General features: G+C 42.0%; 1 protein-coding gene and 1 long non-coding RNA gene across 5 annotated transcripts; one reads left to right on the top strand and one right to left on the bottom strand.

The window, feature by feature from the left end:
* Positions 1-690: 690 nt before the first annotated feature.
* On the top strand, positions 691-7,832 carry LOC120064705 (eukaryotic translation initiation factor 6). 4 transcript variants are annotated; one of them, XM_039015343.1, is made up of 7 exons: positions 691-1,336; positions 1,770-1,907; positions 2,958-3,043; positions 5,137-5,312; positions 5,682-5,858; positions 6,085-6,266; positions 7,463-7,832. In XM_039015343.1, the coding sequence occupies exons 2-7, from the start codon at positions 1,801-1,803 to the stop codon at positions 7,470-7,472; spliced, it is 738 nt and encodes a 245-aa protein (XP_038871271.1). In that variant the 5' UTR covers positions 691-1,336; positions 1,770-1,800; the 3' UTR covers positions 7,473-7,832. The 4 variants fall into 4 exon arrangements, with proteins under 4 accessions (XP_038871271.1, XP_038871255.1, XP_038871264.1 ...); XM_039015327.1 differs by having other exon boundaries at positions 691-1,340; XM_039015336.1 differs by having other exon boundaries at positions 691-1,344.
* LOC120064762 lies at positions 7,674-17,185 on the bottom strand. Its single transcript, XR_005478629.1, has 2 exons — positions 16,959-17,185; positions 7,674-9,266 (listed from the first exon to the last, which is right to left on the bottom strand). It is a non-coding gene; the product is annotated as an uncharacterized LOC120064762 (long non-coding RNA).
* Between the last annotated feature and the right edge of the window lie 211 nt (positions 17,186-17,396).

The raw sequence follows: 17,396 nt of genomic DNA, 5'->3' as shown, positions 1-17,396 counted from the left end.
CGGTATGTTTGTCTAGATGCACCATGATGGATAAAATGTGTAGTACACAGGATGTATAGTACACAGGATGTATAGCCTACACCGGACAGAACACCTAAAATTACCATATAATATATTTTAAAAATCTAAATCACTCATTTACTCTACATAGCTCAGTTTTTGTTACAAGTAAGGAGTAGGCAAATTAGAGGTACAAATGGCAACAATGTTGTAAAATGCAACAATGTTTTGAAAATTACAAAACAATAGAATTTAGGGTCAAGGACCGGAATGTTCGGTAGTGGAAAGACATAGGAAGAAGAGAGATCATGATACAGAAAGTGTCTAGTAAAGAAAGCCAAAGTAGGAAGCAAGGGTATTTGGAGTGGAAAGTGGTGGATGAGACCACACCCTATCCGAGTAACTAATGCAGTAGAGAAAGAGGTAGGTGAAGTTAGCTCTGTTCATTGGAAGTGGTAGATTGTAAATATGTTGTTGTAGCCAGTGTAACAGTATAGCTTCCGTCCCTCTCCTCGACCCTTGCAGAGCAAGGCGAACAACTACTTCAAGGGTCTCAGAGCAAGTGATGTCACCGATCGAAACGCTATTAGCGCGCACCACCGCTAACTAGCCATTTCACATCGGTTACACTCACCCCCCTTTTGACCTCCTTTTCCGCAGCAACCAGTGATCTGGGTCAACAGCATCAATGTAACAGTATAGCTTCCGTCCCGCTCCTCCCCCCTACCTGGGCTCAAACCAGGGACCCTCTGCACACATCAACAGCCACTCTCGAAGCATCGTTATCCATCAAAAGCCACGGTCCTTACATAGCAAGGGGAACAACTACTTCAAGGTCTCAGAGCAAGTGACGTCACCGACTGAAACGCTATTAGCGCGCACCACCGCTAACTAGCTAGCCATTTCACATCGGGAAGAAGATTAAAAGCCATGTCCCCGGTGCTTATGCTAGATTGAGGGGAGTCATCACTGGGGTCCCAATATCAATGTCCACAGATTGTATTAAAGAAAATGTGATGGGAGGGAGAGTGATTGAGGCCAAAAGGTTGATCAGTAGTAAAGAGGGTTAAAGAAGTGAAAGCTTATCAGTGATGCAGAAGTTTGAGAAAGTCTTGCCAGGAAAAGTTTGGGATTTATTTGGTTTTGAATTTTATTTTCATGGTAGTACAGAATTGGGCTTATCATGATTGATCGTACATTCCAGCCCAGTAGGTGGCGGCATGCACTTTAAACGTTTGTTTGCAGACCGCCATGATATCATAGAAGAAGACGTAAACGTAGATGTTAAGTGAACACGTGTGGGGAAAAGGGATCCACGCTTGCCGAGAGCTCACACGTAAGTAGGTAAACTTCTTGTTATTTACATTATCCGATATGGCAAAAAGATCAGGTGACTATTCAAACGTAGGTATATAGCTATAGTTTGTAAGGGTACCAGCCAGTGATACTGGATTTTCTTAAAACGTTGGTTAGCAAACGTTACTCAATTTGAGGCAACTTCCAACTAGCCAGCTAAACTAACGTATCTTAATGGATCGCTTCGTAATATATTGCAAGGAAACATGGTAGTTGTCACGTTTGTATGTGCCATTGTAGTAATACAGCCATCGAAAGCCACAATCGTATAAGAATATAATTTGTCAGTCTGTGTTAACTGATGCCTAGCTCGCTTGGCTAGTACTAATAGCTAGGCTTGACTAGCAGTAACTTGTTAACTAACGGTAGCTAATTAAGTGCGTAATCTTCACATCCATTGTCTTTTGTTTAAGAAACGTTCTGCCTCAACTGTAAAACTTCAACATGGCTGTCAGGGCATCTTTCGAGAAGAACAACGAAATAGGCTGCTTCGCCAAATTAACTAACACATACTGCCTAGTTGCAATTGGCGGGTCAGAGAATTTCTACAGGTAAGATATCTTATCGAGAATAGCATCTACGTGCAGTCGACCATTAACGTTAGCTACGTTGGTGTCGCGGAACGTTATATTCCAGTACCCCGCAAAATATGTAACGTTATCAGTCCTTTAACGTGTTGCAACGAAAACGAATTTTATTGGACAGATTCAGGGAGGTCCCTCTCGGTTTGGTTCTTAAACAGTTTCAGTTACAAGATGTAATGAGTGTTTCCGAAAAAAGTTTCCTGTCACCGAATCCGGAAAAATTTACCAGTCAGTACGGGTTGTAAAATGTGTTAACCACTAAAAATAAACGTTTAAATCTACATTTTCCAAGGCTAGTAGATACTCGGTGGTAGTTACCGCGTGATCCGAGATGGCGGCGCACTTTTGGGTGATGCAGTATGGAGTGAGTTCGTTGAGCTCTGGAAAAGTTGTTTCAATGTTTGTTCATTTTAGTGGTTCACACATTTAACCTCTACTGACTGGGAAAGCATTCCGGATTATACATGTGCCTTTGACGGGAAACGTTTTTTTGAAACCGGTAAACCAGTGGCTGGTGTGTATTTTGTGGGGTATCTTATTTAACCTTTATTTAAATAGGGGATATAGCGTTCAGCGACGGGAGACCAATATAATGGTCTACCAAGCATTGAAGCTAATCGAGACTACATTTTGAGAATGTTTATGACATAAGTAAAAGGGTGGAGGACTGAAGTTATGTAAATACCACAAGTGTTCCTTGTGTGATTGTATGACACTAACAAAGTGGGGATTGTACTGGCAACTAGAGGGCTTCTGATGTCAGATCCCAGGTGCTATTGCCTACCATTTGTGCCCTTGAGTAAGGCACTAAACCCCATAAATAGCTGCACTGTGGCTAACCCTGTATTCTTCTCACTGTCTGTCTAATTAGGGACTGAAAACAGCATAAGCGTAATTTCCATTAATGGACAAGTAAAGTTGTATTGAAAGCTTACATACAGTAATGTCAGCCTTCTCTGGGGAGTGTTTGTTATATAATCAGCATTGTTGTCATGGTAACATGCAATTTATGATTAGTGTCTTCGAAGGCGAGTTGTCCGAAACCATCCCAGTTGTACATGCCTCAATAGCAGGATGTCGGATAATTGGAAGAATGTGTGTGGGTGAGTATGGCTCTGTAACAGATCAACATTGTAGGTCAAACAGCTATCCTCTGCAAGTGCACAAAGAAATGTCATCAGTTCAACAGGAGAATGGAATACTTCATTCACGTGAGTTCCAAATATCTGGAACGGTCGCCCAAGCGTGAGTTTTTTTTATTTTTTTTTATTTTTTTTTCTTCTTCTCTGCTTGTGATATTTTGTTACTTTTTTTTTTTTTTACATTTTAGTCATTTAGCAGACGCTCTTATCCAGAGCGACTTACAGTAGAGTGCATACATTTTATTACTTTTTTTACATTTCATTACATTTTACATACTGAGACAAGGATATCCCTACCGGCCAAACCCTCCCTAACCCGGACGACGCTATGCCAATTGTGCGTCGCCCCACGGACCTCCCGGTTGCGGCCGGCTGCGACAGAGCCTGGGCGCGAACCCAGAGACTCTGGTGGCGCAGCTAGCACTGCGATGCAGTGCCCTAGACCACTGCGCCACCGGGGAGGCGCAGTGCACTCACTGCGCCTCCCAGAGTGAGTGACAATGCACTCACTGTTCCAAAATGTGATTGTTACGCAGTAGGACAGTTAACCTGTGCTGCCCTCAAACCAAGGCACACTGCCTGCTAATTATCTATAGGCTGTTTCAACGTGTCAATTTCAAATAATTTAACAGTTTGAGTTGAGGTGTGTTCTGCCTCATTAATTCACATAAGAAGTAGCCCATTTCACTGTTGCTGACAATTTGTTTGAGACTTTAATTCTCTCTGATAAGAGCCCATGCACTTACCCAGTGTTTCCCCAGATCAAGTATGAAGACATTGAGCATCTCTAGTCAGAACAGGCCTTCCAAACTTTTCCCCCTGCCGCATTGTTTTCTTTACAAATAATAACTTTGGTTATGCTTGTGTTCCTATCAAAGTGCCTTATTTTCTGTATATTGTGTTGTCTTTATTTACTGTAGTATAACGTATGTATTTACTGTTTACCAGTAAGTACTGCTGACAAATCATCCATTCCGATTCTTGTATAGATTGTAATAGACACGTGTGTAAAATACTTTTTAGAAGGCTGTACTGACTATGACAAACTAAGCTATTTGCCAGCTATGTGTGGAGCCATGTTTGACATCATACAATGCATTCTGGTTGTCACGTAAGCGTTTGTCAGACAAAATGAGCTTAAGGGATAGTTCACTCGACTGACTTATGGTGCTTTCAAGACAACTGGGAACTCTGAAGAATACGAGGTCCAATCATGACGTCAGTGATCTTCAGGTCAGAAAGAGGCCCGAGTTGGATAACCGTTCAAAAAAGGTTTTTCCCAGTTGGAGCTCGGTTTGAGTTCCCAGTTTTGAACGCAGCATCAGATTGTAACTATGGTATCTCAGGGTTGCCAGCTCAGACCCCTCATTTCTTTAGCGTATAAACTTCTGTTTGACCCACATTTTAAATCCCCCCCCCTCGTCGTTATATTTCCTGCATCATATCCCCATGATACCTTCCTCCATGTACTTAAACCCTCCTAAAATGGTTTCATCCCTGTTTAGCTTTCGCGCTACGGCTAGGCAGTAGGCTTGTATTTGGGGTGATGATCTGTGGGGTGATTTGAAAAATTAAGAGAGCTGCGCACTAGGCACTCAGATGTAATAATTTAATAACCAATGTTTTTGACAGACAAGCCGTCTTCATCAGGGTATAGCTTGTCTGTCAACTTTGGTTATTAGGTTAATTTATTGCATCTGAGCTCCTAGAGTGTGTGTGATGAGTGGATGATGAATTTCAAAAAAAAATTACAATAAAAGGTGAAATTGAGGAATAAAGTTGTTGAGGACCTCCTCAGAACATTGTTTAGATGCTTTTCAGATGCGAATGTTGCTTCATACGTTCCAATCACATATTTGCGATGGTACGCTGCAGGGACCACTTAACAATAATCACAAATATGTGATCGTATGCGTCAAAGCGTTAATTATGCTTTATTTAATAGATGAATAATGTACTTGATATTTTATAAATGATTTAGGTAAATGACTTGTGATAAATAAATTAATGTACAGCTAACACTACTACTTCTACCTTGTAACTTTGCTCACCAGGGAATCGTCATGGGCTCCTGGTGCCCAACAACACCACGGACCAAGAGCTGCAGCACATTAGGAATTGTCTCCCAGACACAGTGAAGATCCAGAGGGTAGAGGAGAGGCTCTCAGCACTGGGGAATGTCATTGCCTGTAATGACTATGTGGCCCTGGTGCATCCTGACTTGGACAGGGTGAGGGGAAACAATGTCTAAATATTGTCCTGGGCTAGTAAAAGTTATGAGTGGATAACCAGTCTGACTAGCTGCTATATACCTTAATTCATCAGAAGTTATATTTCCCTTGTTTGTATTTGATTACAATGAGTACTCAACTTTCAAAAGCAAATACGTAGCAGGTTAAATTTATACAAAAAAATGTTGAGTGCAGTGTAAATGTTACGTTTTGAGTTGTATCAGAACAACCATTCATTGGAGCATACTGCAAACTTTGCCTTATCCAGCCGCATTTAAAACCTTAACATTAGATTCCTTAATCATTTTTCAAACCGAAATGATTTGTCTGACGTAGGGGATGTTAATGCATTTCCCATCTTGGTTTAGGAGACAGAGGAGATCCTGGCAGACAGTCTGAAGGTGGAGGTGTTTCGTCAGACAGTAGCAGAGCAAGTTCTAGTGGGGAGCTACTGTGCCTTCAGCAATCAGGGGGGACTGGTACACCCAAAGACCTCCATAGAAGACCAGGATGAGCTCTCCTCCCTACTCCAAGTGCCTCTGGTGGTTAGTGGTCATGGTGCTGCTTAAGCTCATTTCTACTTAGTCTCTATCCCATAATATTTAAGTAGATCTAAATAAATCTGATATATATAAGCAATGTAGTAATAACCTTGCCCCCTGATTGGTTATTCTCAGATCTACTGAAGTGCACGGGGGGACACGGCACATTGCATCAAGTTGGTGATAAGTGCTTGAGTAATTCCCGACTCTTCCTCTCCGTACTCCACAGGCAGGAACGGTGAACCGTGGTAGCGAGGTCATCGCTGCGGGCATGGTGGTAAACGACTGGTGTGCCTTCACTGGGCTGGACACCACCAGCACAGAGCTGTCTGTCATCGAGAGTGTGTTCAGACTGAGCGAGTCTCAGCCTAGCGCCATCGCTACCACAATGAGAGACTCTCTAATTGACAGGTGAGTGATCACTTCTGACAATAGGCTCCGTCCAGGAGGTAGCTTAATTTCTTCTTCCAGTAAAAAACAGAAGTGCAAAGCTATTTGGCTGGCAGCCACAGTAGATGAACTTGCAAGGTGTGTTTTGCAAAAACGATGCATGGCCATCATTTGTTTATCAATAGAGAAATGTAGCCAGCTACATTTCCTAATGTTTTGCTTAAGTTAATCTTGAATTTTACCTCTGAGAAAAAAGCTAAATCAGTCACATCGCTGGCTGATAGAATGCCTGTTTTGTGAATTCGCGTCAGTGGAGAAGCACAAAATTAGTCTGACTTGCTAGTTAAGTAACTGAATGAATAAGGTGATGGGGTATCATATTGTAAGCTTTGTGCAGTGTTTGATAAGTCAAAGCACTTTGAAGGAGTTCTGCACAGCTGACACTCTTGATTTCCTTGCCTTTTTTCTCCATTCTCTGCTGTCTGCTCCTTCCTCCGAGCAGACAGGCCCGTTGCCCTAGCGTTGTACACATGCTGCTTCAGAGCAGACAAGCATGTCAACTTTGTGCAAATGAACAATGTCTGTCGTTCACATTCACTTGTAAATTATCTAAACTCACCAAGTTACATTTCGTAGCTCCTACCTATACAACTTTGAGCTGGATTGCCTATTTTAGCAATTCATTTATTTTCATTTGCGCTCATTAGTAGATTTAGCTAGCAGCCTCACTGGAAATTTACTGTTACCTGTGCTAATTTTATTGACAGTCTTGTAAGATGCCCAATGGTCTTCACATTTTGGCACCCCCTTGTATACTAAACTGGTAATCCCGTAAATGGGAGGACAGAAAATCTGGAAACTGCCCTACCCAATGAAATATTGTGACTGATTTATAAAAGACTAATAGCCCCAAATAAAGTAAGCATTGGCAGGTTATTACATCACTTTTTTTCACATGGTGAGTTCTTGAGCTTAAAGTTCGGGAACCCCTGACCTACAGCTGAAGTTACAGCCTTTTCTTTTTGGGTGGTTATTTTTCAAATGCGCAGAAAAGTCTGAAGCCATTTTGCTCAACATTATTGTTTTTCAACAGGAACAGTTAAAAAAACACGTTAAGATGTTCATGGGAGATTTACTGGAGCCTTTGACATACAATTACCAGTGCAGATAAGCCTATACTGTGGGCCCATTTTATAATATTTCATTTTATTTTCCAGCCTCACATAAGATGCCATTCTACCATGAAAGGTGTGAGGCACCTCTGTGGGAAAACTGCTGCAGAATGCAAGAAGCTGGACATTTCTCCCATAACACTGTCATTTGATATGGTTAAAACCTTCAATGTTTATTGGAATTTTGTATGGTGTATCAATGCTAGACTTCATAATTCCTTAAATCTACTTATGTTCTGGCAATATTAAATCAAGATTTTACTGTAAACAGTGACAATGTTAGTTAATGTTCCATATGTGAAGTGGGATATGTACATTACAAGTGTTTCTGCCAATTGCATTACAGTAAAGCCATGCATGGCAAACAGTTGATGTGGGGATTTTTGGAATGTACAATAAATGGATTACCCTTTAACACGTTGCATTTGTCACAATCTGTTTGTACCTACTTTTTACTTAAGTGACACCTGTAAACCAAATTGCATTCATGGCTCAAGTAATCTTTATTGGCAAAAGGTCTATTTGTAGCGATGCTGCTTGAATTTATACACAATTGATGTTTTTACACAGTTTCAAAACTTCCAAGTTATCTATTGTGTAAATAAGTCAAAACATGTTAGGTATGTAGTGCATCACAAGCCCTTTGTTTCAAAAGTAAATTTACCAAAGGCATATGGAGAATCAGTCATTTTTAAATTCAATGCTTAGTCTTATTGTATTAATTTGTGCAAAGGCGGTTGGCTTGTTTCCACTACTAAATACTATCACAATTACACTTAACTAGGCAAGTCTTATTTGCGCCGCCCTATGGGACTCCCAATCATGGCCGGATGTGATGCTGGCTGTTATGGATGTTCATCTTGCCCATGGAACCAGTCAGCTACCCCAGACTTATGATTCAAAAGGTGACAGATACTACTGAATAAGCCTTCATCACAATTATTTTTGATTAAAACAGTACAATAGAGGGAAGAACCTAAACAGCCATTGCTTGATTAGCCTATGGTAGCATTCCTTGTGTAGTTTGCCAACAGTCCATAAGCTGTATCAATATTGGGGAAAGATCAGTTGTTTTAGGCAATAACTGTGAGTAAAAAGGTCTTAAAGATTAAATGTTTAGTTTGTCCTTGTATATTGATTTTTCTAACCTTTAATTAGGCAAGTCGGCTAAGAAATTCTTATTTACATGTCACAGGTTGGCATTTGACATGACTCGCAGTGGTCACTAGCTGGCACAGCCACCACACCGCTAACCTTAAATTAAGACCAAAAAGCTGTTTTCAATAATTTTTTACGATAGCCAATTTTGACTCGGCAGCTGGCCCATCTAGCGATAACTGCTCAGTTCTGCCTCCATGACAAACGTGAAACTGCTCCAGAGATACAATAGGGGCCAAGATCACTAAAGAATTTTTTTCCCCTAATGTACCTCCACCCAATCTTACACTAAGAAAACTAGATTTAATTAGGAGGAAAAAAGGGGAAGGGTGATGTTGCACATAGCATTCCTGTTGACCTACTAGTGTCATGAAAAGATGCAGTTATGGTGTTGTCTGTAATGACCCTTAAGGGGAACTCAAACCATCCATGGAGGGGCAAAAGAGAACACATAGCTGGGCAAGACCTAATTCTACCCAACCTCACCTCCCTCTTGCTCACCTCTCCCCTCTTTCTCTGCCGAGACTTCCCTCTCTCCCTAGCAGCCGAAGGTCTCCTGAGAGGCGTAGACCAGTAGAGAAAGCCATCCTCGTCGTGCTCCTGCATGTAGATCTCAGATGGGTGTGGAGACCCTCACCATGCTGTGCTGGTTGACCAGGAGGAAGGCGGCCTGCGTGGGGTTGAGCTGTGCCTGGATGGGTATACAAGGGGGATCAGGGCTGGTCACTAAACCATATTTGCATTCATTAGGGAACAATAGTAAAACATTTTTAAACTAAAAATTAACTAAATGTCCAGGTAGTCCATCCAGTGCCTGATGAATATGACCCATCTTTTAAATTAAACCAACTGGAGGTGTTGCAGGGTTTGTATTCTGAAGCAAGCATAAAGTGAACAAAAATATAAAACTCAACACGTAAAGTGCTGGTCCCATGTTTCATACGCACAAAAAGCTTCTCTCATTTGGCTCCCAAGTGGATGGGTGTTTGTCGAAGCAAGATGGTGTCAGTGATGTGGCTGGTTTTCTTTTTGTAGTCGGTGATTGTAGACCCTGCAAACATATGTCTCGTGTCTGAGCCGTTGAATTGCGACTCCACTTTGTCTCTATACTAACATTTCGCTTGTTTGATTGCCTTGCGGAGGGAATAACTACACGTTGTAATCTGCCATATTCCCAGTCAATTTTACATGGTTAAATGTGTTGGTTTGCGCTTTCAGTTTTGCAAAATATCTTATGGCTGGGGGCAGTATTGAGTAGCTTGGATGAATGAGGTGCCCATAGTAAACTGCCTGCTACTCAGGCCCAGAAGCTAAGATATGCATATTATTAGTAGATTTGGATAGAAAACACTCTGAAGTTTCTAAAACTGTTTGAATGATGTCTGCGAGTATAACAGAACTCATATATATGGCAGGCAAAAACCTGACAATAAATCCAACCAGGAAGTGGGAAATCTGAGGTTTGTAGGTTTTCAAGTCTTTGCCTATCCAATATACAGTGTCTATGGGGTCATATTGCACTTCCTAAGGCTTCCACTAGATGTCAACAGTCTTTAGAACCTTGTTTGATGTTCTACTGTGAAGGGGGAGAGAATGAGAGCTGTTTCAACCAGGTGTCTGGCAGAATGCCATGAGCTCAGTCAGGTGCGTGCCCGTGAGAGGTAGCTGCGTTCCTTTTCCTTTCCAAAGACAAGGAAGGAATTCTCCGGTTGAAACATTATTGAAGATTTATGTTAAAAACATCCTAAAGATTGATTCTATACATCGTTTGACATGTTTCTACGAACTGTAATGGAACTTTTTGACTTTTTGTCTGGCCTGCGTCTCGTGAATTTGAACTAAACACGCAAACAAATAGGAGGTATTTGGACATAAATTATGGACTTTATCAAACAAAACAAACATTTATTGTGGAACTGGGATTCCTGGGAGTGCATTCTGATGAAGATCATCAAAGGTAAGTGAATATTTATAATGCTATTTCTGACTTCTGTTGACTCCACAACATGGCGGGTACCTGTATGGCTTGTTTTTGTGTCTGAGCGCTGTACCCAGATTATTGCATGGTGTGCTTTTTCGAAATCTGACAACGGTTGCATTAAGGAGAAGGATATCTATAATTCAATGTATAACACTTGTATTTTCATCAACATTTATCATGAGTATTTCTGTAAATTGATGTGGCTCTCTGCAAAATCATCGGATGTTTTGGAAGCAAAACATTACTGAACATAACGCGCCAATGTAAACTGAGATTTTTGGATATAAATATGAACTTTATCGAACAAAACATACATGTATTGTGTAACATGAAGTCCTATGAGTGTCATCTGATGTAGATCAAAGGTTAGTGATTCATTTTCTCTATTTCTGCTTTTTGTGACTCCTCTCTTTGGCTGGAAAAATGGCTGTGTGGGATTAACAAGTTTATCTTTAAAATGGTGTATAATACTTGTATGTTTGAGGAATTTTAATTATGAGATTTCTGTTGTTTGAATTTGGCGCCCTGCACTTTCACTGGCTGTTGTCATATCGATCCCGTTAACGGGATTTCAGCCGTAAGAAGTTAAAATAACATCAAATTGATCCGAAATACAGTATAGACATTGTTAATGTTGTAAATGACTATTGTAAACTCAGCAAAAAGAGAAACGTCCTCTCACTGTCAACTGCATTTATTTTCAGCAAACTTAACATGTGTAAATATTTGTATGAACATAAGATTCAACATCTGAGACATAAACTGAACAAGTTCCACAGACATGTGACTAACAGAAATGGAATAATGTGTCGCTGAACAAAGGGGGGGGGTCAAAATCAAAAGTAACAGTCAGTATCTGGTGTGGCCACCAACTGCATTAAGTACTGCAGTGCATCTCCTCCTCATGGACTGCACCAGATTTGCCAGTTCTTGCTGTGAGATGTTACCCCCACTCTTCCACCAAGGCACCTGCAAGTTCCCGGACATTTCTGGGGAGAATGGCCCTAGCCCTCACCCGCCGATCCAACAGGTCCCAGACGTGCTCAATGGGATTGAGATCCAGGCTCTTCACTGGCCATGGCAGAACACTGACATTCCTGTTTTGCAGGAAATCACACATAGAACGAGCAGTATGGCTGGTGCCATTGTCATGCTGGAGGGTCATGTCAGGATGTGCCTACAGGAAGGGTACCACATGAAGGATGTCTTCCCTGTAACGCACAGCATTGAGATTGCCTGCAATGACAACAAGCTCAGTCCGATGATGCTGTGACACCGCCCCAGACCATGACGAACCCTCCAAATCGATCCCGCTCCAGAGTGCAGGCCTCGGTGTGACTCTCATTCCTCCGACGATAAACACGAATCCGACCATCACCCCCGATGAGACAAAACCACGACTCGTCAGTGAAGAGCACTTTTTACCAGTACTATCTGGTCCAGTGACACTGGGTTTGTGCCCATAGGCGACGTTGTTGCCGGTGATGTCTGGTGAGGACCTGCCTTACAACAGGCGTACAAGCCCCCAGTCCACCCTCTCTCAGCCTATTGCGGACAGTCGGAGCACTGATGGAGGGATTCTGTGTTCCTGGTGTAACTCCGGCAGTTGTTGCTGCCATCCTGTACCTGTCCCGCAGGTGTGATGTTCGGATGTACCGATCCTGTGCAGGTGTTGTTACACGTGGTCTGCCACTGTGAGGACGATCGGCTGTCTGTCCTGTCTCCCTGTAGCGCGGTCTTAGGCGTCTCACAGTACGGACATTGCAATTTATTGCCCTGGCCACATCTGCAGTCCTCATGCCTCCTCGCAGCATGCCTAAGGCACGTTCACGCAGATGAGCAGGGACCCTGGGAATCTTTCTTTTTGTGTTTTTCAAGAGTCAGTAGAAAGGCCTCTTTAGTGTCCTAAGTTTTCATAACTGTGACCTTAATTGCCTACCGTCTGTAAGCTGTTAGTGTCTTAACGACCGTTCCACACGTGCATGTTCGTTAATTGTTTATGGTTCATTGAACAAGCATGGGAAACAGTGTTTAAACCCTTTACAATGAAGATCTGTAGGGTTATTTGGGTTTTTACGAATTCTCTTTGAAAGACAGGGTTTATATTACCATGGACAGACAAACCGACTGATGATTAAATCAAAATAAATAACTTGAAGGCAATCTCAAATATTAAATTATATTTCTGGGAATCTGTTCAAATCTCTCAAGCTACCATACTATTGCCAGTTGTATGAAGCATTTGCACAATAGCAAAGTGTGCACCTTTTATTTCCAAGGCAGAATAAGAGTAAGAAAAAATAACCTGCCTTAGACATGACTTTGTGCTCATAGGCCTTACTCTTCCATTTTGTACCAAATTTTTCTAACTTCTGTATTCCCCCCCCCCATCCCCATCCAAAATGGTGCCCCGCTCTGGTCAAAAGTAGTGCACTTTATAGGGAATAGGTTGCCATTTGGGATGGAGGGAGTACCACAGTAAAGCAGGAACATGATTAGTTGAGTCTCTGCAGGTTGACCTAGGTACTATGCAGTGTGGATTTTTACTAATTATCTTTTAAAGACAAGGTCCTGAAAAAGAGATGTTTCTTTTTTTGCTGAGTTTAGCTGGAAACAACTGATTTTTAATGGAATATCTACAGAGGCCCATTATCAGGAACCATCAATCCTGTGTTCCAATGTCACATTGTGTTAGCTAATACAAGTTTATAATTTTAAAAGGCTAATTGATCATTAGAAAACCCTTTTGCAATTATGTTAGCACAGCTGAAAACTGTTCTGATTAAAGAACAATTAAACTGTCCTTCTTTAGATTAGTTGAGTATCTGGAGCATCAGCATTTGTGGGTTCGATTACAGGCTCAAAATGGCCAGAAACAAAGACTTTCTTTTGAAACTCGTCAGTCTATTCTTGTTCTGAGAAATTATGGCTATTCCATGCGAGAAATTGCCAAGAAACTGAAGAGCTCATACAACACCGTGTACTACTCCCTTCACAGAACAGCGCAAATTAGCTAACCAGAATAGAAAGAGTGGGAGGTCTGTGCACAACTGTGCAAGAGGACATTAGAGTGTCCAGTTTGAGAAACAGACGCCTCACAAGTGCTCATCTGGCAGCTTCATTAAATAGTACCCGCAAAACACCAGTCTCAACGTCAACAGTGAAGAGGTGACTCTTGGATGCTGGCACATTACACAAAACAAAAGATAAAACAGTACATCATATAACATTATTACACCACTACATATCTACAATACAACATGTATACTGTACTACCACCATACAACAATTACAATGTACAGTCGTAGCCAAAGGTTTTGAGAATGACACAAATATAAATTTTTCACAAAGTTTGCTGCTTCAGTGTCTTTAGATATTTTTGTCAGATGTTACTATGGAATACTGAGGTATAATTACAAGTATTTCATAAGTGCCAAAGGCTTCTATTGACAATTACATGAAGTTGATGCAAAGAGTCAATATTTGCAGTGTTGACCCTTCTTTTTCAAGACCTCTGCAATCCGCCCTGGCATGCTGTCAATTAACTTCTGGGCCACATCCTGACTGATGGCAGCCCCTTCTTGCATAATCAATGCTTGGAGTTTGTCAGAATTTGTGGGGTTTTGTTTGTCCACCCGCCTCTTGTGGATTGACCACAAGTTCCACAAGGTCTGGGGAGTTTCCTGGCCATGGACCCAAAACATTGATGTTTTGTTCCCCGAGCCACTTAGTTATCACTTTTGCCTTATGGCAAGGTGCTCCATCATGCTGGAAAAGGCATTGTTCGTCACCAAACTGTTCCTGGATGGTTGGGAGAAGTTTCTCTCGGAGGATGTGTTGGTACCATTCTTTATTCATGGCAAAATTGTGAGTGAGCCCACTTCCTTGGCTGAGAAGCAACCCCACACATGAATGTTCTCAGGATGCTTTACTGTTGGCATGACACAGGACTGATGGTAGCCTTGTCTTCTCCGGACAAGCTTTTTTCCGGATGCCCCAAACAATCGGAAAGGGGATGCATCAGAGAAAAATCACTCAGCAGTCCAATCCCTGTACCTTTTGCAGAACATCAGTCTGTCCCTGATGTTTTTCCTGGAGAGAAGTGGCTTCTTTGCTGCCCTTCTTGACACCAGGCCATCCTCCAAAAGTCTTTGCCTCACTGTGCGTGCAGATGCACTCACACCTGCCTGCTGCCATTCCTGAGCAAGATCTGTACTGGTGGTGCCCTGCTCCCGCAGCTGAATCAACTTTAGGAGACGGTCCTGGCGCTTGCTGGACTTTCTGGGGCGCCCTGAAGCCTTCTTCACAACAATTGAACCGCTCTCCTTGAAGTTCTTGATGATCCGATAAATGGTTGATTTAGGTGCAATCTTACTGGCAGCAATATCCTTGCCTGTGAAGCCCTTTTTTGTGCAAAACAATGACGGCACGTGTTTCCTTGCAGGTAACCATGGTTGACTGAGGATGAACAATGATTCCAAGCACCACCCTCCTTTTGAAGCTTCCAGTCTGTTATTCGAACTCAATCAGCATGACAGAGTGATCTCCAGCCTTGTCCTTGTCAACATTCACACCTGTGTTAACGAGAGAATCACTGACATGATGTCAGCTGGTCCTTTTGTGGCAGGGCTGAAATGCAGTGGAAATGTTTTTTGGGGATTCAGTTAATTTGCATGGTAAAGAGGTACTTTGCAATTCATCTGATCACTCTTCATAACATTCTGGAGTATATGCAAATTGCCATCATACAAACTGAGGCAGCAGACTTTGTGAAAATTTATATTTGTGTCATTCTCAAAACTTTTGGCCACGACTGTACGTGGGTGTAGAGTGTGTGTGCTAGCGTGTGTGCACGTTCGTCTCTTCACAGTCCCCGCTGTTCCATAAGATGGTAGGGCCTGTGACAGGGTGATACAATATACAGCCAAGTGGTAATTTGCATTTTGTTATTAGGACAAAGCTTTTTGATAATGCACTTCACAACCAAAATGACTACTATACTGAACAAAAATATAAACGCAACATGTAAAGTGTTGGTCCCATGTTTCATGAGCTGAAATAAAAGATCCCAGACATGTTCCATACGCACCAAAGATTATTTCTCTCCAATTTTTTCACAAATTTGTTTACATCAATGATAGTGAGCATTTCTCCTTTGCCAAGATAATCTATCCACCTGATAGGTGTGGCATATCAAGAAGCTAATTAAACAGCATGATCATTACACAGGTGCACCTTGTGCCGGGGACAATAAAAGGCCTCTCTAAAATGTGAAGTTGTTTCACAACACAATGCCACATATGTCCCAAGTTGAGGGAGCGTGCAATTAGCATGCTGACTGCAGGAATGTCCACCAGAGAATTTGGAAGTATGTCCAACCAGCCTCACAACCGCAAACCACGTGTAACCACGCCAGCACAGGACCTCCACATCCGGCTTCTTCACCTGTGGGATCGTCTGAGACCAGCCACCCGGACAGCTGATGAAACTGGAGTATTTCTGGTCTGTAATAAAGCTCCTTTGTGGGGAAAAAAACATTCTGATTTGGGAGCCAGGCCCAGCTAATGGGTGGGCCTATGCCCTCCCAGGCTCACCCATGGCTGCGCCCCTGACCAGTCATGTGAAATCCATAGATTAGAGCCTAATGAATATATTTCAATTGACTGATTTCCTTAAATTAACTGCAACTCAGTAAAATCATTAAAATTGTTGTATTTATATTTTTGTTCAGTATACTTGTATCTGCTTGGTTGTGTAATTAACCACCTACTAGTTTATCAAACCAGGTATTTTTTATACAACTTTTCACATAACATCCATTATTTAGTTTTGCCCTAGACAATACAGAATACGTGTATGAGCTTTGAACTGATTTGCAAATCCGTCTTGCTAGCATTATCAAATGATAACGTTACATAACCATCAGTTTCTAGACAATACACAATAAACGTGTATTAGCTACGACCTAACTACGTTGTAATGAGGTAGTTAGCTAACTAGTTAGCTAGCCTGCCTCACTTTATCAAAAGATAGCTACCTACATAGCTAACGACATTAACTTTGTTGCTGGTTAAGTTAAACCAGAGGTCATTATTTTCCAGTATCTGGTTATACTCACCACCACCGGTCGTTGCACACCAAGCTTGAGTTACTGGTGCAGACTTGGGGACTGGCGAATTCAAACCACCTATTGCGCATACTCGGGTATTTTGGCAGGACATGCAAACCATTGAATATTGGCTGTGGAGGCATGGTCAAACCGCACAGTGCTTTTCAGTCTGCCGTTGGGGGCGGTGAAACAGAGCGAAGTGAAGTGGGCGGAGGGGCGTGATTTGTTGACATAATTGTAATCCACTAAGGCCAAGGTTAGCTGAGTAAAAGTTTGAGTAAAACGCCACTTACCTTGATTCTTTCAGCGCTTGCCAGTCTTCCCTGCTACCACTTCAGTCATGGTGATTTCCCGCTGCTGTGAGAACTGTTCAGTCATTTTCATATGCTTTGCTGATTCGAAGTGACTGTTGATCGTCGACTTTCTCTAGTTTCCAAAAACATTTGGAAATGGTTTCGCACGGTCGTTAGCTGTCATTTTTGTTGACAAATTAGTGATTTCTGTTCATTGTACTGCCTGTCCAGCCATCAACAATCACCCATCTTCGCACGTGAATACGCTGACAGGCCAGGGGGGAAACACTTTGTTGACGTGTGGTTAGATTGGGCCATTTTCCATGGTCACAGTGCAGTAATTGGTCAAAATTACGAATCCGCTTTTGATTGGACCCTTTAATGCGCTAAACGTGCGGCGATTAGTCAAAATTGCGAGCTCTCGCATAATATGCGCTG

Source organism: Salvelinus namaycush, chromosome 2, assembly GCF_016432855.1.
Source record: "Salvelinus namaycush isolate Seneca chromosome 2, SaNama_1.0, whole genome shotgun sequence".
NCBI classification, from domain to species: Eukaryota; Metazoa; Chordata; class Actinopteri; order Salmoniformes; family Salmonidae; genus Salvelinus; species Salvelinus namaycush.
The sequence above is the reverse complement of the archived record's forward strand: the minus strand, read 5'-3'. Positions and strand labels throughout refer to the sequence as shown.

Excerpts from the sequence above, each read along its gene's own strand:
- LOC120064705 (XM_039015343.1), top strand. The coding sequence starts at position 1,801 with ATGGCTGTCAGGGCATCTTTCGAGAAGAACAACGAAATAGGCTGCTTC. Across the intron at positions 5,313-5,681 it reads TGCATCCTGACTTGGACAGG|GAGACAGAGGAGATCCTGGC; the intron begins GTGAGGGGAAAC and ends ATCTTGGTTTAG. Across the intron at positions 5,859-6,084 it reads TACTCCAAGTGCCTCTGGTG|GCAGGAACGGTGAACCGTGG; the intron begins GTTAGTGGTCAT and ends CGTACTCCACAG.